Below are 23,202 nucleotides of genomic sequence, written 5' to 3' on the forward strand. Positions count from 1 at the left end.
GAATATTCAGTGGCATTGAATAGAAGGTCTTTCACATTACCTGAGGGTCATGATGTGGCCATTGGCACAGAAACAGGCCAAGCCGACCCCGGAGGTCATCGTCACCACATCAGCTCTAAGCACGAAGGAAGCCTCAGTGATGTTGTGCTCGTAGACGCTGTTTTGGGAGGGCAGTGCCACCACCTTAGCCTGTTTCTCTGAGCAAACCACGATGTACTGACAGTCCTGGTTCTCCTGAGATGAAGGAGGAGAGGTGGGTCGGCGTCTCCGTGGCGGTTCTCTCTCTTCCTCAGGGGCGTTAGGCTCATACCAGGGCTCATAAACATGGGGCAGAAGGGTCCCGCTGGCATCCAGTTGGGCCATGCGCAGAATGCCTCCTTTCAAGCGCACTACTGAACCTGTGATGGCAGAAAGCGGCAAACCAAAAAGTGTATTTTTCCATCAGTAGTGATTTCCTAAATAGTAAATAGTAGTCATAAAAATGGAATTTACAGTATAACGTGGAGTGTCATGGATTTTGGCAAAATTTGGATGAATAAATCAAAAGTAGGACTGTAAACTTAATCAAATCACAATATGGACAAGTGTCTGTGAATATTAAAGCGCAAAATGACAGCTATTTAAATATTAAGTCTGTATGTGTTGCAGAGCAGTTTTGTCTACTGCACAAGTTTTCAACATTTCATTTGATAAAACTATCGCAAGATACACACATAAACTTCTCTACAAACCGGCAAAATATAAATTTGGTTTAACCAATACTAACAATAATAATTATACAGTTTATTAAAACATTGTTTTTAAGGAATATCTAAATTTTTCATCCAGGTTTTAATTTAAACGGTAAACCGCTGTTGTGCAGCAATTTGTTTGCCAACATTTTTATTTGTGTTACTACTGTTTTTGATTAAAAAATAAAAAAAATAAAACATTTTTATTAAATCAAAAATACACAATTAAAATAACCTAATAACAAACAGAATTTCAGGGGAAAAAATTCATAGCGCCCTATTATTAAAAGTTGAATAAACATGAAATTGTTACAATTTGTATGAAGTAAATTGATTAGACATCCTTTTTTAATGGAATACAGAAAATTGAAGAAAAGAATAGCAACAGAAAACAGCATATGAAAAAAAAAAAATGGAATTTGTGAAAAAAACTTCCACTCATTTTTAATTATTCGTTACTTCTTTTTTTATTTTATTTATATAGCGCTTTTCTGGGTACTCGAAGCGCTTTACATAGAAGGGGGGGAATCTCCTCAACCACCACCAATGTGCAGCATGATGCGACGGCAGCCATATTGCACCAGAACGCCCACCACACACCAGCTTATTGGTGGAGAGGAGACAGAGTGATGAAGCCAATCAGTATGTATGGGGATGATTAGGAGGCCATGATGGACAGGGGCCAATGGGCAAATTTGGCCAGGCCAGGTTTTACATTCAGATGTAAAGCAAGTCTTACCACAGAAAGAGACGCCCACGGGCTGTTGCATCCTCTGCTCTGGCGTGGAGGGCACATTGAGGGTGATGGCCATCATGCCGCCCAATGAGGTGCCCACCCACAGGCTGGGCACTGCCAACGTCTCACTCTTCTTGGAAAGGGAGTCACAAAAGTATAAGGAGGAAACGACCTCACGTGACTCTCTGTCAATGCTGGTCACACTGGAGCTGCGCGAGCGGCTGAACGAGTTGTCCCTGGCATCTGAGAACCATCAGGGACAAAAAGACAACAGAAGTGGACAATTAACATGATGCCATCAAGTAAAATCAAGTCTGAGCCACCTCAGGACACCTGAAACCCAAAGCGGTTCATACAGTATATTGCTGATATTCTTATAAAATGTGTTTTATGTGCAGCATTAATATAAACTTTACATTTCAGTTATATGTAGTGAGGAATGAGTAAAACATACAGGTACTGGACACAAACCGTTGCAATGAAATCACACATTTCCACAAAACTAGCAGTCACCAGTTACTGTACAGAACATTGTCTTGTGGTTTCATTTGACTCTCAGACACTCAGATGCATTCAGATATATTTCTGGCAAACCTATAACAGTAATTTTAGTATAAATGCAAATTCTAAAAGCAATGACTCTCACCAAAACTGACAAGAATAGGTCTGGCTCATGTTTCACCCCAAAATTTCAAGAATATCGTATAATTATACATAACAGCAAAGTTTGTTGTACTGAATATATTCTAACTTTAATCATGAAATCATAAGATTTTCTTCTTTTGAATTTGCGGTGAAACATGACTCTTGATGAAGCTTATTGGTCTGTGAGATTCACCTGTAAAATGTCTGCAATTGGTTAGTAAATTACACAATAACAGCTCATAAAAGTCACAAGCTAAACAAAAACAGAGAAGTTAATACGTCACGGGTTATTGCTGGTCTGATCATTGTAGACTACCAGCTGAAAAATATAAAGTGTGCTACGATCACATCATTAGGAATCGAAGGATTACACAGCAAATGTGAACAGTATTATGAGGTCAAAATCCATAATCTGCTTTGTTTCGGGATGATGAAAGAATTTTTGGTGCAACTTGTGTGTTGCACTAAGAATATTAAACCTTAATCTGTAATCAGTTTAAAATAAAACTGTGAAAAAAGGTGAGGAATTAAACATTAGTTGCATCATCATCATCCAAGACAACAGTCAAACTGCACACGGTAAGCTCCAGTGAGTTAGTATGAACCAGTCCAAATCAGGTCAGGTCAGCCTGTAACAGGGCCACTCACTGAGGTCACATAGTGAGGTCTCACGGAAAGACGCTGTGTGTTTCCTCTTCATTTCCTTCACACAACTTTGTTGTTTCTTAACAGGGAGAGAGCAGTGACGGCGTACCCTCCTTTCTACACGCAGAACAGTAAGCGTAAAGTTTAACTAGCAAGCTCATGTATAAATTGCACCTAAATACATTTGTACCAACATTCATGCATGCAAGTCTACAATCTATATAGACCTACATTATAGGTCTACAATACCTGGAGTACCTCTTAAATTACGTAGGATTTAAAGTTGTTTATTGCCTGTAAAAATTACTGCATTTATTATTGTAGTGACAGCTATTTTAGATTGATTCAAACTGAAACTGCGACTGGTTCATTTTCAGACCTTTACAGTCTAAGTAGGTGATTCTAGGCCAGAATAAGCTATAAACCAGGTCAGATTTCATGGAGATAGTCTATGCAGACTATAATAATTTAGATAATATAGGTAGACACTAGGGGTTGCACAGACTAGTCGACTAGTTGACTTTAATGCTCTGCCCATGACGCTTTAAGCTTGACGTCGACTAGTCGCTGATCATGGCCTATAGAGGGCGCAACAGGATAAGAAATCTTTGAAGTCCACTTTTACGCTTCCAACGGTTAAAATTACTAATAAAGAGAGCGTGCCACAAGATATGTTTGATTATACTATCTGGAGGCTCACAATTAAACGGGTGAACGCACGTTTTAAACAGCTTATTGTACATGTAAGTTAATCGCTGTTCTAAATGGGCTTCTGCATTGTAAGATCACACGCACACAGAAACATTCAGTAGTACAGAAATGTATTGTCGACACTCTTCTGTGATTTATCAATAAAATAGCTTAGAAACTGAAAAGTTCTTGTATATATTTCTTTGTAACCTACAGCTTCGCTATTAGAAGAGAGACGATGCCAGGTAGATTTAATTCACACGCAATCGCTCTCTCATTAATACATTCATATACATGTAATCTTTACTGTGCTACTTTATTTGACTCTGATTTAGAACGAGTAGAAATCTGTGAGAAATGTAACAACCCAAAGACAAAAGAACTGATAAAGATAAGCTGTTATGTAGGAGCAATAGCCTTGTGGGCAGCGCTGTGTCAATATGCCATAGCTGTGCACAAGGCAACCCGCGTTCAAGTCTCAGCTTGAGGCTTATTTGTTCATTAATAAAGTCATCAGCGACAAGTCGAGTCACATAAATTTCGACTTTAAAAATCTGAAGTCGTTCAACCCCTAGTAAACACTGATGCAGCTCATTAGGGTTGAGAACACAGTATTAGTACATACCGCTACTTCAAGAGCTGCCCTTTCAATCTGATGACAAGTGCTGTTTAAAATAACGCCCAGTTTACATAAGCGTGGAAGACAATGATCACCTGCAAAAGATGCACAGCTACTCCTAGAAACTAAAGTGAGAGAACAAATGCTTACCATCTTTCTGATCACCAATCATGTTAATTTTCCGGGATATCTTAGCTGGAAAAAAGAAAACATTGTTCTGAACATAAAATCAAAGCCATTCATATCTGGGAAATCATTGTTACTAAAATAAGGATGAATCAACAGGTTTAAGAGGACAGAAATAAGCAGGTTAAGATTAAGTTGGAGGATCATGATGTAGAATAAAGCTACAGAGCAGCCATGAGCCCATCAGCAGCCTTAAAAAGAGACATTTTGTTTATTTAGTGTGTTACACTCAGAAGCAAATTGATCATGCACGGAAAATTACATTGAGATTAGTGGCAATGAAACCAGCACGTGTGTGTGTGTGTGTGTGTGTGTGTGTATAATCGCCCATGTGTAGATCTATGATTTCAGATGTTCAGTAGAAATCTATGAGTAAACATTCGATTCAAAATCAGAGATATGTTAAAAGTCTAACATCATTTCCATTGCCCGGTGTATTTTTACCCTTGAAACGCAGCAGAGCAGAGTAAAAGCCTGTAATGTTAAACAAGGTTAGAAAAAAGCATTCCTGCAGGAGATTCAATTTTGATATTATGAGAATAAAAACATTTTAAATCTTAAAACAGTTTAAAGTCAACATGTGCAGCATTTCCAATCCATTTCACGGGAAAAAAATCACAAAAATATTTTTCTCCTTAGAGTAACATAAGGATATGTACATTAAGAAAGTTGACTTTGTAAAAAGTTAAACTGGTCCACCATTTTTTGCCGCACTTAACCACCAAGCAACAGATCTACTATGCACTTAAGCAAACCCACTTTAATTTGTTTGGTTAGTTCATTTGGTTAGTGCACAAGAGCCCATTAGCACAGAAACTGAGAGACCCAGACTGCCGTAATATGAACATTATACAGTACCAAAGTCATTGGCAACAGTCTTGGATATCCGCTTGCTTTTGGACATCACTGGAAAATGTGTTGAAAAGAACCAAATCAAAGAAAATAAAGGCTTTTCTAAGACAGAAAATGGGTGTGCAAATGTACTGTACCCTTGTCAATGAACTTGTGTTTGCTGTCTTCATCAGAATTGCATGGTGAACCGGAGCCTATAGCAACAACACAGTCTGCATAATAATGTGATACAGCCAATGGGGTCTTATGTAACTTTTGGCAACTATCTGCATATCAAAGTCGAATTCCTTGTAAATTAAATTTCCTTGGTCAGCACACCTGACTTGAATTCTGATGACGCTTGCAGAATTGTTTGAATTTTTCGCTGTGCTAAAGACTTTTCAACTATAATGGAGCTTCACATTCAATGCTCTGGCATTGCAGTGTTTGTCAATATGTCTGTCTTCAAGTTGCAGTGTGTAATTTCTGCCTCACCAAAAGGAACTTCCAGAGGATAAGCTTGAGCTTGGCGGGACTACCAGCTGGTCCAAGCCATGCTGGCAGGGAACTTTTTTGGGAAATTACATATTTTACTTTAAAAGGCACAGTCCACACAAACATTTTGTCTTTCATAAACTCACCCTCATGTTGATCTAATCCTATAGATGCAAGCTGCACTTTTCAAATTCAGTGAAAGTAAATCACTTATAAACTTATGGTCTAATGGTATAGTGTCAAAAGACTTGAAATATAGACAAATTTGAGTATTTTTTCATTTTTGAGCTTGATTTGTTTGTTTGTTGTTGTATGTCATGCCAGCTTCCGTGGCCATTTTCTTGGTGAGAAAAATGTAAAGAAGATCTAATATCAGGTTTTTAAAATCTGTTTTTGCTAAAAACTCGGTTTAACTTTGTTAAAAAAAAAATCTTCCAGAGTGTTAACTACATAAAAAAATATTATTTCTGACAGGGTTAAAACCAGCACAATATGTATATAATAAAGCATGCTTCAGGGATAAAGGATTTTGACAAAAAGAACATGTTTTTGGAGCTTGGCAGTATAAAATGAAAGTGGGTGGTGGTTTATCAAAAACAAACACTTTCTGCCTAAGGTCTCCTTTTATTTTTCACGAAAGAAAGAAACACGTGTTTGAACACAACACAAGGGCGAATAAATCATGACAAAAGCTTAATTATTTGAGTGAACTGTTCCTTTAAAGGTCTGTCAATCAACTCATTATAAAACTACCATTAATTCACGCTCTTCATGTTTTACCAGTAAATCCTGTCATATAATGAGGGCATCTTTACCTGAAGTTGGTGATTTACATCTCTCCTCTGGGGTGGCTGATGCATCATTACCATCACAAAAACCTGTTGAAAACAAACACATCTAAACCAAACAGCCAGATGGACTTCATACAGGAAACATCACACTTAAACACTTAAAACTAATAAATAAACGTAAAAAAATATACTATAGTGTTAAACAACGACAAAAAGAAGAATGCAGACAGATATAAAGAGAAGGACAAGACCTTTGATGAGTGCCATGTGACTTACTGAGGTAAGAAGAATGAAGCTTTTTCACAGATTCAGAATAAAAGTTAGAGAGGCCGGACATGCAAGACTTCTTATGCTGAGTGTCTTTACGAAACCACAGAGAGAGACGAATATTGAAAGGGTGAGACAAAACAATGACACAAAATCAAATGAACAGCTGAAAGGCCTTTGAACTCCTAGATTCCAGAGACTGGATTCAGGACCGTTTGGACGGATTTGTTCTACTTTATCATTTTCAATAAATGAGTGAGGTCAAAAAATATGCCAGTTCATACAATTCAAACCACAATAACCCCAAGTATGAGCAATAGCAATAGTTTACTGCTACATAATCAAAAATTGCTTTATAAAACACTACTTATAATTGGTATTGGTCAGATTTTCTGTATTAAATCATCGCTAACAATAATGTAAAATATCACATGGGCCATAAATTCAGTCTGTTGGCATCTGTGTATTTCAAAGACTGAAACTCAGATGAGTGAACAACTAAAAGAACATGCAAAGACAAGGGAGAGAAAAGAAGAACAAACATCGGCGCTCCTGTTTTTTGAGCATATGGATCGGATGATTTTCTAAGATCAGGAGCAGATGGTTCCTCGACCAGAGATGACCACCTGCAGGAGCATCATGGTTCGTAGACTGACACTGCTCATAATGAGCATGTGCTTTACTTTATCAGAGAGAAAGTGATACACATAGACTGACAACATGCAGAGGTTATGATTATTAGTATGAAGATTTTTGTTCACCTGCCGAAGGCTGTCTGGCTTTGCGGGGTGAGCGTGGCTGTCTGTGGTGAGGATCTGTTGAGCCGTACAATTCGGCTGTGCTCATGTTCAGAAGAAGTGTTTTCTGAAGATAATCAACCACTGCAAGTCCGTTACCATTGCCAAATGCAACTCTGTAAAACACATGACAGACATACTCTATGGGTCAAAAGTTTGGAATCATTAAGATTTTTTTTGTGTTTGAAAGTCTCATCTGCTCACCAAGGCTGCATATGTTTAATCGAAAATGTATTTTAAATTGTGAATTATTCCTGTAATGGCAAAGCTGAATTTTCAGCATCATTACATCATTACAGTCTTTAGTGTCACATTATCTTTCAGAAATCATTCTAATATGCTAATTTGCTGCTCAATAAACATTTTTGTGAATGGCCATTTTTGTGGCCAGTTACATTTGTGCATTTCAATAGTGTTCAAATACAGTTCAAATTCCACTAAAATAATACTTAATTATCATAATTAGGAACAATTATTCAAGTACTTTACATGCCTGCTAGGCTTAAAATTGATGGATCATGACACATAAAACTTGTCTGAAAGATAATGAACAGCTGTTGTGGAAGGAAAGCATTTTTAATTGCTCAGTAAACACATCATAGGTGCAGTAAATGAGTTGGTGTTGTCGTTTCGTGGACCTACAGGCCATATGCAGAGTTGACGGCCAGGCTGGTGATCTGTTGTGGCGGCTCCCCGCTGACCCACACCAGCTGAATGAGCAGCTCCACCTGGTAACCCGGAGACTGTTTGAGAGGAGAACTCCTGACTCTGGCCAAATAGGACAAAGGACACAATTAACTATGTGCTAATATAAACACAGACCATGTCATTTGTAAGGCTCTTTCTCACAGCCAGACATTTGAGCAAAACAAATAAATAAATCTGGTTCACATCATAGTAAATGTTGTTGGAAAGGCCATATTAAAGGGATAAGTTCACTCAAAAGTGAAAAATAGCTCATGATTTACTGACCCTCAAGTCATAGGTGTATATGACATTCTTCTTTCAGACGAATACAATCGGAGTTATCTAAAAAAAATTAAGCGAAGCGATGCGCTTGTGTAAGAAAAACATTAATATTTAAAACTTTATAATCTAAAATAACTAGCTTCCGGCCAAACGAACATACGGATTCCACTTATGTCTACATTGCAACTTATGCGAGTAATGCGACGTACTGTTGATATTTATGCTATGCCATAACGCACTACGCTACTTCCGAAGCCACAAGTTGCGTAAGTTGCACTTTAGGAGTAAGTAGACTGTGTATGGCCTTCAGCCGGAAGCTAGAATTAAATATGTGTTAAATATGAATTTTGTTCTTACACAAACTCCTCGCTTTGCTTCAGAAGGCCTTTATTAACCCCCCGGAGCAGTGTGGAGCACTTTTATGATGGATAGATGCACTTTTATGGACTTCACTGCCATTATCAAGCTTGGAAGAGCCAGGTCATTTTTTTTAAATATAACTCTGATTGTATTCGCCTGAAAGAAGAATGTCATATACACCTAGGATGACTTGAAGGTGAGCAAATCATGGGCTAATTTAAATTTTTGGGTGACCTATCCCTTTAAGGTTTTGCTTAGTTGTTTTGACATGCTGTTTAGGGGTGGGTAAATGTGAAACTGATTGTACTTGAGACAGGGCACGTTATCTCGCAGGCCGTCGGAGGAGTTGTTGCTGCTGGTGGAGGGGTGGGACTGAGGCAGGCTGGTCTGAGGGCTGGATGATGTTCCTGGGGTGGAAACGGCAGACGCCTGCTCTCCTCCGCCCTCAGGAGACTCCACTTCATTCAGTTCACACTGCATACGGACCTCCAGCAGCTACACACCAGAAAAACTTTCATTAACTCTGCACACAGATTTATATAAACATATGCATAGATCCGCATGTCTATAAATGGATATATACAGATTTCCATTTCCAACTAATTTTTCTCTTTTATTTTATTTTTTATCATTTATTTGGTAACATTAAACACTATCGTTCAAAAGTTTGTGGTCAGTAAGAATTTGTATTTTATTTTTTGGGGGAAAGAAATAATAGAAATCAATACTTTTATTTGTCAAGGGGATTCAAGGATGATTTAAATTGATAAAAAGTTCCAGTAAAGACATTTATAATGTTACAAAATATTATATTTCAAATAAATGCTGTTCTTTTGAACTTTATATTCATCAAAGAATCCTGATAAAAATTGTACGCAACTGTTTTCAACATTGATAATAATAATGAATGTTTTTTGAGCATCAAATCCGCATATTAGAATGATTTCTGAAGGATCATGTGACACTGAAGACTGGAGTAATGATGCTGAAAATTCAGCTTTTAATCACAGGAATAAATTACATTTTAAAATATATTCAAATAGAAAATAGTTATTTTAAATTGCTGGGTTTTTTTTTATCAAATAAATGCAGCCTTGGTGAGTAGTAAAAAAAGTCCAAAACTTTTGACTGGTAGTGTATGTCTAGAAATACTAAATATATTAGCATTATCTCATTGGGGTATTTTTTAGAGATGATTGTTTTGTCTTGACTATATAATATATAATTTGCTTAAATTATTTATATACATTATTAAAATGATTTAATAAGTAAAAAAACAAATTGTATATACAAATCTACACAAAATTCATTTATAATTGAGCAATCTCTTGAGGAGCCTTAATATTATATAACACTGCTAATCAGGACAGGAAGATATTTTCCAGGCATGAAAGGATGAAGGAGAGTGTTACCCGCTGTTAATTACATTTGTAATATTTATGTGAAGTTACTTCTACATTAATTTATTCAGTCCTTCAGTGTGAAACCTACCTCATTAAAAAAAGCAAGGTTTTTAGGATTAATAACCATAAATATGTGAGGGCTTTACTCGTTTGTGTGGATTCAGCATATGGTAGTTTAACTTGGAAATCATGTGTCAAAACAACTTAATGCTTAATGAAACATCCTGCAGTGTGCATACTAAACTCAGTCTAAAACGGCTTTCAACAGCATTCTTCTAATTGCATTATAATCACCATGCAGTGATTTAGGACCTCATATTAATATTAATCATTTGTCACACATAGTTGGACCATTTAAAATGAAATCGTGAAATAAAAGATTAAAAGTGGTGAAGAATGAATCAAATGGTGACCAGCTACATCATCTGAAATTTACCTTAAACAAATCTTGTTCATATCTTGTACACATATAAACGTCCTGTATTAAAATGGGTCAGACCTGGACCACTTCAGTGGTGACTTCCTGTTTGCTGAACCTGTAGACGATGACGTGAGCCGATACTCCAGCCACACAGAGCACACGACTCTCTGGACACCAAGACAGGATCTGGATGGCGAACGGATCTTCATCCACAATATCAGTGCTGGATTTCTCCTCTTTACTACGGGGCTTCTCAAACACCTTTGCTGTTTTTAGCTTATACAAAACCTGCAGCATTACTGACAGACACAACAGAGCAAATTTGTTACCAATTCTCTTTATGAGCTGTTATTAGTAATTTTTGTTTTAAATAAATTATTAACAAATAAAATCTGCAAATTATTGGATTTTCTGAATTTGGGAAGCATCTGGATGTAGACAAGTAAAAATGTCTTAAATGTAGCTGAGAATGCTTTACTCTTATTAGTAAAATTAAAAAACATCTATCCTTTGGACATCTGCAGAAATATCCTGCGCAGATTCTGAGTGCATCTGATTTATATTTTTCCAACTCAAAACATTGCCATAGAATCTACATGTGACATCAAAAGTAAGTGTTTGTTTTCTGAGACAGAAACTCACATGCTGAGGCGTCCCAAAACTTGATCGATCCATCAGCATGCCTGGTGTTTCAGGAAGAAAGAAAGAAACCAATATCAGCCCTGAAATACTGGCTCCGCATTAAAAGCATTTCACTTCCAACAAGTATAAAAGGTGTCCCTCGCTAATCCAATTATTAAACGTGAAAAGGCTTCGGTACAGCAAAGAGTTTATGTATGTGTGTGAGAGATCACTTACCCAGTGATGATGATCTCTGAGAAACTTAGTGTTCCCTGGCCCCAGTTACCTCCACTTACTGGCCATTCCTGCATAAACACAGATTTGTATCAGTCACATAGGACTATCCTTTTTTTTTTTTTTTAAAGGACCTTGCTTTTGTACATTATTAATGTATTTAATAAAGTTAATTATTAACTTTCTTTAGTGTGTAATGTTGCGGTTTGAGCATAAAAAAAGCTCTGTAAAGTTCCAAAGCACAAAGTCCCTCCAGAGGGACGGGAAGTGAATAGCACACTCCGAAATTCGCATCCGAAATTTTCACACGTTAAAAAATAAATACAACCTCACGTTATGTCAATCACGCTTGCACACTGCCTCCGAAACTTTCGTCCGTCATAAAAAAATGCATTTCGAATGGTGTTTTGACAATTCATAGCCACCGAATCACGAATACGAAAAAACGCATGTGAAAATTTCGGACTTTATTCTCTATTTCAGTGCGCATTGTTTCTGAACTCCCTGAAAAGCCTCCATTGTAGTCTTGAGTTTTCTTCCGGGAATGAACACATCACAATATTTCTCATTTAAATAATTCCTGCCAAAGGCATACGCAATATAAAGGTGCGGGGCCTGGTTGAGTTAGTTAGTAGTAGTAGTAGTGTGTTGAAACGTGTGGTTATTGTAAGGGGCGGGACATCTCCCAAACATGCTTGAAGCGGTTAACCAATCACAGCACACTGGACCAACTGACCAATCAGAGCACATTGTGCTTTTCAGAAGGAGGGGCTTCATAGAGACTAGAACTAAACAGTGTTTCTGACAGACTGGGAAGAGAGGTGCTGCAACAATGTTAAACATGTAAAAAATAATGTGTTCTTTTTTAAACATTCAAGCATGAAAACCTATTCTAGTAGACCCCAAAACGAAATCAAAACTTTGTAAAAGGGCATAATAGGTCCTCAGCAGAGGACAGAACGTTACCTTCTTACTGAAGCCCTGTCTTTTTTGTTTGGAGCCCACTGAGTAAAGTGCAGGAATGATTTCAGCAGGACAATCCGCATAATATTCGCAGCAGGTCACCGGAGACTCGTGGATGGACAGAGGATACGGATTCTCAAAGATCGGATACCTGCACAGAGAGCTGTTTAGAAATCGACTGTGCGCAAAAGATTAGAGTGTCTCTCCCGTTTGGCATTTACTCACCCAATCTGTGCAAGGTCAATAACAACCAAATCCTTCTCCAGCAGGACAACAACAGCATAAGGCTCCTGGAAATCTGTGGAGATACAGAAGGAACAGTTATTTTAAATCTTAGATGAGACATCTTTACAAAATACCATCTATTTTTCCTAGTGAAAAACTGTTGGTGGAAAATGATTTAATAACTATATTTTTATTGCATTTTAGTGCTTGCATTAAAGTTTAATGTACTTTGCAACAACGGTTTGGTCCAAATTACAGTTCAAACATTCAGCACTTTGTCTAGTTCTAACTTCGTCAAGATTTAAAGATAACGAAAGAAACTTCTTTTTTTTGCCTCTTGTTTTTAAAGGCACTGCTGAATGTACAGTAAATGTTATGGGAAAATCCAGCGATAGGTGGGGCAGTGACTTGCCGTTTGGATATGGGGTTTCACACAGCGTAAGGAAATCCACTATGGAGTAGTCCATCTCCAGCACTGCAGTGCTTTTCCCATGCATCACAGTCAGACAGGCTCGCCTACCCACTGTATCATATGACAAACCTCCACACAGTATCATGAATGGTTCCCTTAACAAAACAAATGAACAAATCTCAATTTTCCATGATGCAAAGGGAAGCCAAGCCGGAAATAAAACAAATTAGTGCTTCATTCAGAATGAGTGGAATTAAGAAAGTGATTAAATGTAAAACTAGTCTTTCATATCCAAAAAGAATTGTCATATTAGCTTTATATTTTATGTCAGTCCGTAAATCTGTAAATCATCATGTCATCCCTATAAAACCCATAAAACAGAAGCCAGACAGTCTCTTGCAATGCAACGCATTTAAGTCTTAAACCAATGCATCATGCTCTGTTTGCTTCCTAAATGCAACCCGGAGCCTTACCCTGCCCTGGTAGTTTTGTACTCCACTTTCAGGATGGGTTTGCAAGGCTCCGGCTTCTTTCCATCCTTGGGCTGTTTACCTGGGAGAGAATATTGCATGTTAAACAAAGTGTGCATATAAATATACCTTCACTTTTTTTCTCTCTCTCTTTGCTTTTTATCTCCAGTATCTGTGTATTTTAATCATGGGAACAACGATCAAATCGAGGGCAGGAACCTTTAAGCACTTCTTGGTTTGTAATTTGATTCCAAAAAATGATTGTTGGTAAATCTTTCAGCAACAGTATAGAGACACAACTCTTTGACACATTAAGGTGGCTTATCCCACGTCCCTTATTTAAACTGAATTATTCATTTTTTTAAAACTAACAATAATAAATGATTCATTTCTGTGGACAGATTCAGTCTGAGTTTTTTCAAAATCATAATGCATTTGTAAAAAGATTGTTTTGCTCCGCCCCTATTAAGGATATGGATTTATTAAACCCTTGGGGTCACTTTGTTTCTTATCAGTGCGAAAAAGACTCAAAATACTCAAGATAAGTGTTGTATTTTGTACCAACATCAGCAAGCTGCTACATGAACATGGTAAAATGAAAAAGCAAACACCTTGGAAATGACAGGTATATTGAACAGGAACTGTTTCAGGAATGGCCCAATGGTGTGTGACTGCTCAAGTCTCTGTCTTTAGATCAGTGTGCTCAATAATGTGCCTTTTTTGTCCTTCGTTATGTACATTTGGATTGTGTAGTGTTGTTTTATGGCCTTATTTCAGTGACTTATATTTTTTACCATAAACCACACATGAACGTAATTTTCCCAAAACTACAAACTTTTACATACATGCTGCTCACATATTATTGTATCAGAGTTTACTGAAAAAGGGTAAACACAGAACATTGATGCGTTTGAGAAACCTGTTCAAAAACAAGCATTTCCAGTTCATTTGTGCTGCTAGCGGCACACAAATGACACACTTCACCTCTACGGTTCTTTGATATTTATTCTGTGCACCCTGACGTGCTCAACCTGAGGAACTTGGAACAGGAGTTTGATTAGGCAGAAGCTTACCATGCGGTGTAATGATCTGGGCAGGCTTGGCAGGAATGCGTACATTCCATGTGGTAAGTGTGCCATCTGAGTGACTGCAAACAAACTGTTTCCCCTCATGATGCCAAGCCACCGAGTGGATCGCCTATAGGCCAAACAAAGGATGAGTAATCAACCACAAGAAAACCAGGTCAGGCAAACTACGGTTCATGTGTTGTGACAGTAATTATGAATCGACAATAACAAACATGAGAACAAAAAAAAAAAACGTCCTAGTTCTGTTCTGTTCTTCTGGAATAATTTGTTTCCTGTAGACTAGAGTTGTTCATTTAAGTACTCTGCACACCACTTTGACATAGGTATTTCACCATAAACAGCATTTATGTAATTTTATGATGTGAAGGACAAATTACCACCAAAAATGATGTAACAACTAATCCTAAAATTAAAAATGTGTACAGTTGTTACTGAAGTAGTTTATTGTGTTAAAGTGAATAATTATTGCAGTTATTGTTTTCATGATCAATCACTGCTGTCCCATCTGAGTACCAGGACTCCAGACTAACATTTGAGAACAGTAGCACAGATGCCACTAATGTCTTTAGTGATTATGATTTTTAATCATAAAAGTAATTTAATGTAATTACCTTTATTTATTGTTTATTGTTTTGAATTATTAAGTTGCAGTAACTAATATTATTACAGGATTATTTCTTGGAAATGCACATTTGAGTTGAGATGCAGAAAAAAAATTTTTTAACAATAGTTTCATGTAAAAATGTAAAAAAAAAATACAAAAAATTTATATTTATATATATATATATATATATATATATATATATATATATATATATATATTGGTCATGACATAAAAAAAAAAACATTTAACTTGGATAATTGTTAGAGTTTTGAAATGGTGCAAAAATGTGACGCACTTAAAAGTCCTTGAAAAAAGTGCAAAAGGTTGTACTTTCAAAAGGTTGAAATGAATAATGAATGTAAAAACATTCGACTATGGTTACAGTTAGCGTTAATACATTAAATCCATGGTGAATGTTGGTGATTTGTGGACAGAAAAGCCTTCTATAACTCGTTCATGGCACAAAGGGGCTTTTCACACTTGAAATAGTTAACCCTGGGTCCTTCTAAACCACAGATAAACTGAATCCTGGGTTATCTTGCTTCACGTTTCACACTGCTCATAATTTACCCGGGGTTAACAATTAATCCTGGGTATTCATAAGATGATGTTTCACATTGTACAGTCCCTAACCCTGGGTTAACATTCTTATTTGCATATTTTCAAGGTCAGTGTCATTGATTGGATGAACACAGCACGCGACCTGTTTACATAAAAGCTCTAGCATTGCACATCCTCATATTGCCATATTTACTAGTGTTTCTAATGACTATACAAAGCATGCAAATATGTACGCGATTGGTTGTCTGTTGCTAAGCGTCTAGCTTTAACATTCTAACACTGCATCATGTCACACTGTACAAGTTTGGCATCACAATGCGGAGTTAACACCACAAAAGCAGTGCTAACCCTGCTCCGGAGCAATTTAGTCGCACCGGAAAGAAAAAAGGTAGCAAAATGCGATCATTTGGTCGCAGTCTGGAGCCCTGTCGAGTGATGTCCTATACCAATTTGAAAACCATCCTTCATTCTACTGTGTTTTAAAAAATTATTTGTCCAACAGTATGTAAAAAGTTTATCCTTATATATATATAAAAAAAACCTTGACCTCAGAATCTGAGATTCAATCAGAATGCAGGGAGGCAACTGTAATCTACAATAACAATGTCTCACCTCATCATAGTTGTACCGATAGTCAGCCTTCTTCGATTTCAAGTCCCACAGCACAACTATGCCACACTCAAAACCAATTAAAAGCTGCAAAAAAAGAAACAAAACTTTTCTGAAATGGTGCAAACTAAAAGCTGAGCAATCAGGAAATATATTTAATCTTCATACTTTCCCTTCGTCCATGGGGTTATCGCTGATATGAACTACAGGTCCAGGGTGAGACTTTGAGGAACTGTTGAAGACAGGTGACAGTTTATGAGTAAAGTGTTTTGACAAATAGAAAGGTTGTATGCAAAGATCATGTGTGTAAATATTTGAGCATAAGACATTTAATTAGAATCACTGGAGTTCATGGTGTCTATATATGGAGAGTCAGACCCTTACAGTTCAATGGCTTTGTTCCACATGATGACATAGCCTGAGAGGGTGAAGGACTCCACATTGACGATGTGAATGTTCCCTCGTTCCGTGCCCACGTAGAGCCATTTACTCTGAAACGGCAAATGGCAAAACGTGATCCTGCCAAAAGACAAAGAGAGAACTGACCTTAATCAAAGTGAAAGACTCACTGCGATTATCTCATACGATAGTGAACATTTGACTGATTTGTGTATCGTGACGCATTAAGGATGAAACGGCAATAACAGCAGAGTGAAATCTGGCAAAGCGAATGAGTCACGTTTGATAAATCAACTGGTATTACTGTGGACGACTGTGCATTACTGCCATTGTGTGTCTTGTGAATGGCACAGCAATCAAGTCTATACGCACTTGAGAACACTGTCCTGCCCTCTTGTCTCTGAACAAACATTCATTTCAACCCTTTATTCTGGGTTGGTCTGCTTATTAACAGTCAAATGGGCTCTTTGCCCAGGTAAAGGCCAACTTTTGCATTTTCTGAAGAAAACTATTGGTGGTGTTTGCCTATGCAAACCTTGCTGCCACAATGCTAGAGTATTTTAGGTGATCACTGTGGTGTTGCTATGGTTGCTAAAGGTTTTTAAAGATAGCGTGTTTTTAGGATGTTTTGAATAAACCCTTAATCCCAAATACGAGCAATAGTAACAGTTAAGACAGCACGATTTGGAGAAAAAAAATCAAATTGCAACTTTTCTGGGGGAAAAAAAAAATCTGAAAAAAGATTTTGGTAAAAAATGTGTGCTTATACAGTGCTATGCATAAGTTTAGACACCCATACTAAAGTTGACTAAAAAGAGGAATAAAAAAATCATCTTTTGGAAATTGAACTTAATGCCTTAATTTAAAAAATTAGGAAAAATCCATAATAGATTTAAGGATAAAAATCCTTAAATAGATTTTTATTTTTAAAGGCCAGTTACTTCATGGATCCAGGATACTATGCATCCTGATAAAGTTCCCTTGGCCTCTGGAATTAAAATAGCCCCACATCATCACATAGCCTTCACCATACCTAGAGATTGGCATGGTTTTATTTCAGTTAGCCTAATAGCTAGTTTGATTTGCATTGAGAGATGATCTTATGGAAAGTGCTCCATGCCAATCTCTAGGTATGGTGAAGGCTATGTGATGATGTGGGGCTATTTTAATTCCAAAGGCCAAGGGAACTTTATCAGGATGCATAGTATCCTGGATCCATGAAGTAACTGGCCTTTAAAAATAAAAATCTGCCTGCCTCTATGGGAATTTAACATAGGGGTGTCCAGACTTATGCACCCTGTATTTTAAGGAAGAATATTTATTTATTTACGATACATTATTCATTCACAAAGAAAATTGGTGTCCTTAAACTTAAAGGTTGGATTTTTCCTAATTTTTTAAATTAAGGCATTAAGTTCAATTTCCAAAAGATGATTTTTTATTCCTCTTTTTAGTCAACTTTAGCATGGGTGTCTAAATTTATACATAGCACTGTATATGAATATGGCTACAAAATTATTATTTTATAAAAATATAAACATTACTTAATATAAACAAAATAAGAAATACTACTTGTCATATTTTACTGTAAAAAATAATAATATAATAATAATAATAATATTTTACATTACAACTCTATAATATTTACAATAATAATATTTATGACCGTCTTTATTTCTTCTTTTTTTAAACGTCAAACCATCAAGCATTTATTTTGATGGAAAACCGCAGGTTTTCTTTTCTTTTAAAGCTTTTTTTTTAATGATAAGCGCTTCTCAATACAAGTTTGGGAAGATGACTGGCGTATGTTGCATTCCCAAATGCACATTAAAGCGACCAAATGCAGAGCAGATGCACAGATGGAGTTTGTGAGGAACAGCATTTACTGTGAACCGAGCTGCTCTGAGACGATGCAAACACCGCTGGGTAATGAACTGCTCACATGTAAAAGAACACGTTGCCACACTTCACTCTGAAACACGCAGCACATATATTTATTTAATGTAGAGGTGCATGGTTTATTTGTATGCAGAATGCTTACCTCTCCCGATTAAATTTAAGAGAATGGAGAATGGCAGGAAGTTTTTGCCTCAGATTCCACAAATGAATACTGTCATCTGCCAAAGCACTAACCAGCGCCCCCTATGGACCAAACACACACAAAAAAGAGAGCTCTAAATCTGCAAGTCACAACATATTGAACATATTATTCATTTTAAATGACTAAATATTAAACCAAAAGCTACAGACAATGACAGGAAGAGGGATAAAACCAAGAGAGAAAGTAAAGGCCCGTTCACACCAAGGAAGATAACTATAAAGATAACGATAAAGATGTAGTTCTTAAAATCGTTCTCCATATTAAAGAATAGCAGAGTTCACACCACAACTATAACGATAACGATATGAGGAACAACATCATTGGGATCACTCTCAGAGCGATTTTTTTTCAGCTGTCGAACGATAAAACACTGACAGCCAATCAGAATCCACTCGGCTAGCAAACAGTGTAACAAAATTACCTCAGGTATCCAGCTCTAGTTTCGACAACATTGTATTGCTTCCTTTGAAGATGTTTTTATTCCACTATTGACTTTGTCAGCTAAATTCACTGTTAGATTAGATCGTTTACACTAGACTAGCTAGATTCACTGTTTAGATGCGCTCGAAACGTAGCATGCTGTGGGCATCTGCTGGTAAAAGATGTGTAAATGCAACAAAAACTGCTCTCTAATCGTATTGAACATATAGTTATCGTTATCGGCCTTAAGAAAGATGAAATGACCATACAGATGGACAGGGCAGAACTCACTTCATTGACAAGAAACTCCAGCTGGATGACAGCAGATCCGCTCTCATGCTGGCAGTAACACTCCACTCCTGCTTGGCCGAATCTGCAGGCTCAGTTAAGGTACATACACCACTGAACACCTCAGAGTACCTGTCAAATGTGCTAAATCCAGAATAGCATTATTGTATAAAAATGCATTGCAAAATTAAAGGGATATTTCACTCAAACAGTAACATTGTCATCATTCACTCACCCTCATGTAATTCCAACAACAGCAGTATTTTGTTTTTTTTTGTTTTTTTGTTTTTTGCTGTTGAGATGAGATTTTAGGCCGAATTCAATACGATGAAACTGGCTGGTGATTTTTCCCGCCAAGGGAAAAAAAAAAAAAATCACCATAAAAGCAATCCATATGCTTTCAAGTCTTCATAAGTCATACAATGTCTTTGTGTGAAGAACAGATATATTATATTATTTATATATAATAATATATTTATATTTATATTATTCTTACATGCGTTTACAGCAAACAGCACTGATTAATGCATGTCAAATTTGAGAGAGATATTCGAGAGCTACTTCTTGGAAAGTTTTTCGTGTTTCAAAAAAGAAAGAAAATAATACAGAGTTGGACTATAATAGAGAGACTACATACTGTACTGTAGGACTATTTAAATGAACTGCAAAAAGTCACAGCACCTAAATATATGCATATATAATCATATACATTTTAACATTAAAACCTTGCTGAGAAAATGTTTTCATGTCATGTTTCTTCTCAACTTACACACAGACAACACAAAAACAATGTAAGTAAACCAAACAGGGTGCAGCACTAAAGGGAATCTGTGTTCGCAGAGGACTCTGCGTCATATTACCGAGGGTCTTGTCCATTGACTTAACTAAAAGGATTATAGTAAGTCCCTAATTGGAGTCTTAAGTCTTGTCTGTGAATGCTGTTTCAGCCCTCTGGAGTACAGCACTCTAACTGCCCCCATAAACCCCTTCTCCAGCAGGACAACAGCAACAGTCTCCAGTCAAACAGTCATTCATATTCATCAGCACTGTGCTGCATTGCATGCTTTCTATGTGCATTTAGAAACAAACGCGAGTACTGTTTCATATCAGTTTGCAGATTCCAGGGCTTCACAATGGGTGAAGAAACTGTTGTGTTGTTGTGCGTTTACACCCACAAGAGCTCTTTATATTCTCTGTTAGACTGTAATATCTTTCAAAAAATCCCAAATAACATCCATATACTTTAGAGCTTTAATTCAACGTCTGTATAATGCAAATTACAATAATGGCGAGTAAAAAGAGGCTCTCGCTATAGGAATAACCTCAGATTAGAAAGCTGCATATCTCCCGAATGAAAACACTGCAAAACAACATATGGACACTGTATGTTGCTACCTCAGGACATCTAACGCACTTCTAATGCCAGGGAAGGAATTCTGAAATAGTTGACACTATAAACAGGAAATGGGTTTCTCATCCGTATTGAATCAGCGGTTTCCTGCAGCAATGTACTAATTTCCTCTTGAGTAACTTGCTATTGTGAGAAAATATAAGACTTGAGAGCCCTACAAGCACACACTGCCAGCTAACACTATGTGAAGCTTTACGGTGTCTGATATGTTAACTTTGTGCTGTACACTCACATACCTGTACGTCCTACCCCTTCCAGCTAACGTATCTCTGTTAAACGGATCAATTATGGTAAGCAACATTGGTAGGGCTGAGCTTAGGAAGAGAGCCATTACACTGAAGATAAACTCACCTTGCTGACACAACGGTTTGCGAACAAGACAGCACCAGAGATTACAAGAGGGCAATAAACTAAGAACAAGACAAAACTAATGCATGCTCTACTACGCATTTAGTCTTGTTAATATTTCACTGTAACACGGCCACTCTATGAAATGCACTTGAGATTCACAGAGCAGAAACTTACAATTAAGCCCTATTGGGATGGTAATTGTTTTTCATGTGGATGTCTGTAAAAAAAATTTGCATGGGACCTCAGTGAAAAACCATGCATTCGGATGGCAATTTATTCACGGTGGAGGAGCTAGTTTTGTAATCCTATACGAACCCAGGAACACGCTGCTCACGAGGTCAGTCGCATGATTGTCCGCTGTTAAATAAAATATAATACGAATAAATTCATATTTAATTTAATAAATGGAAAACAATGTCCTATTTATTATTTAATTATCTAAATCCCCTGTTTAAAAATAGAAAGCTAGACACGCTATATTTGAAATGGTTTTCTGTTTTGCATTAGGCCCATTTCAAAATAAGGGAATGTCATTTGAAAAATATGGAAATTAGCAAAATCAAGTTAATGCAGCCTCTTATTTACATGAGGTTAACATAAAGCTGCTTGTTTTACATTTTTAATGTATATAATTATATATAATACTTTACAATTGTATTGCATGTATTGCTGCCACAATAACAGTCCATTTCAAATGATTAAGTGTTTTTTTTTTTCCTCTTTCTCCCTTTTTTGTTCTTAACAGCTTCAATCAATGAGGTAGAGTGGTGATGAAATATTGTTCTTTTAAATACTTTAAAATGCATGAAAATTAAGCAAAGCACAACAGTTATATTATGGTACTCGGGAATGGTCAAAAAGGATTTAAACAGTGAATTTTTAATTGATCTGTTCTTGTAAACTCGGCACGGCAATTAAAATTACCACACAACCTTGATGTTCGTCAAAAAACAGTAGGTAATTCAGCCGGGGATGTTTACACGGTTGGTGGGAGAGAAACTGACATTCTGGATTCGGGCAGCAATAAAATCACAGACTGGCCCCTGTTGAAAATACCTCACATCCCCATGAGAAACAATTACTGCATGAATAGGGCTTTAGTCAGCCACTATTATATTGGTGTCAAATCCCTAACCTACAGTACCTTTTTTTTTATTTATAACCTTGTGTATTACAAATTCAGTGAGTAACAAGCCACCACTAAATCATAGTGGTGAGCTTTTTTAAGTCGATGGAGCCCTAGGCAGCCCTATATTATAGAGAAAATATGAGAAATACATGAGATATTATGGGTATGGACAATTTGTCAGGCCATTATGGTGCACCATATTTGTTATGACAGTTAATCAATACTAATATAAATAGTATAGTATAGTATAGCACATATTATAAATCCAAAATTGGCTTAGTCTGTGGTATAGAAAAAAGATCACAACCTTTAAAAATGACTTAATAATGCTTATTTGAAGTAAAACCAGAAGTAAAAATTATTCTAATGACAGAGGAACGTTCAGTGCTTTTCCTTACAGAAAAACCAACTGAATTTCGCATGTACAAAAACACAAGAGAAATACATACTTTGCACATAGTGAAATCCATGTGATCACATGTGAAACATGATGACGTTGTCTACGTCATCACATGTGGAAAACATGGGAAATTCATGTGTTTTTTTCTGTAAGTACCATAGCAAAAGATTAGGCCTATAATCCTTTCAATGGAAAAAAAAAATAGGCATTATAATCTGCTTCCGATATCAGCCCATTCAGTGAACAATGATTCAACGACATTGAAACTATTACAGGTGTTTTTCATTGCACGTTTTTCAATCTAAAAAAATCTTTCCGTTTTTATTTTTT

General features: G+C 36.7%; 1 protein-coding gene across 5 annotated transcripts in view; it reads right to left on the bottom strand.

The window, feature by feature from the left end:
- The window catches only part of stxbp5b (syntaxin binding protein 5b (tomosyn)), a 44,871-nt gene that overhangs the window by 6,973 nt on the left and 14,696 nt on the right, over positions 1–23,202 (bottom strand). Inside the window, exons 3-25 of one of the 5 annotated variants that reach the window (XM_079852832.1) lie at positions 19,585–19,666; positions 18,814–18,914; positions 16,758–16,892; positions 16,542–16,605; positions 16,377–16,460; positions 14,585–14,708; positions 13,515–13,593; positions 13,042–13,196; positions 12,630–12,702; positions 12,408–12,555; positions 11,445–11,512; positions 11,229–11,269; positions 10,665–10,885; positions 9,070–9,257; positions 8,076–8,201; positions 7,398–7,549; positions 6,394–6,456; positions 5,242–5,298; positions 5,111–5,158; positions 4,217–4,261; positions 2,761–2,874; positions 1,471–1,710; positions 41–398 (exon numbers count right to left, since the gene is read on the bottom strand). In XM_079852832.1, the coding sequence (XP_079708958.1) occupies positions 41–398; positions 1,471–1,710; positions 2,761–2,874; positions 4,217–4,261; positions 5,111–5,158; positions 5,242–5,298; positions 6,394–6,456; positions 7,398–7,549; positions 8,076–8,201; positions 9,070–9,257; positions 10,665–10,885; positions 11,229–11,269; positions 11,445–11,512; positions 12,408–12,555; positions 12,630–12,702; positions 13,042–13,196; positions 13,515–13,593; positions 14,585–14,708; positions 16,377–16,460; positions 16,542–16,605; positions 16,758–16,892; positions 18,814–18,914; positions 19,585–19,666 (2,766 nt within the window). The remainder of the gene's footprint in view (positions 1–40; positions 399–1,470; positions 1,711–2,760; positions 2,875–4,216; positions 4,262–5,110; positions 5,159–5,241; positions 5,299–6,393; positions 6,457–7,397; positions 7,550–8,075; positions 8,202–9,069; positions 9,258–10,664; positions 10,886–11,228; positions 11,270–11,444; positions 11,513–12,407; positions 12,556–12,629; positions 12,703–13,041; positions 13,197–13,514; positions 13,594–14,584; positions 14,709–16,376; positions 16,461–16,541; positions 16,606–16,757; positions 16,893–18,813; positions 18,915–19,584; positions 19,667–23,202) is intronic. The other 4 variants (XM_079852834.1, XM_079852833.1, XM_079852835.1 and 1 more) reach the window with 4 other exon arrangements.

This window comes from Squalius cephalus, assembly GCF_949319135.1.
Source record: "Squalius cephalus genome assembly, chromosome: 20".
In the NCBI taxonomy this organism is placed as follows: Eukaryota; Metazoa; Chordata; class Actinopteri; order Cypriniformes; family Leuciscidae; genus Squalius; species Squalius cephalus.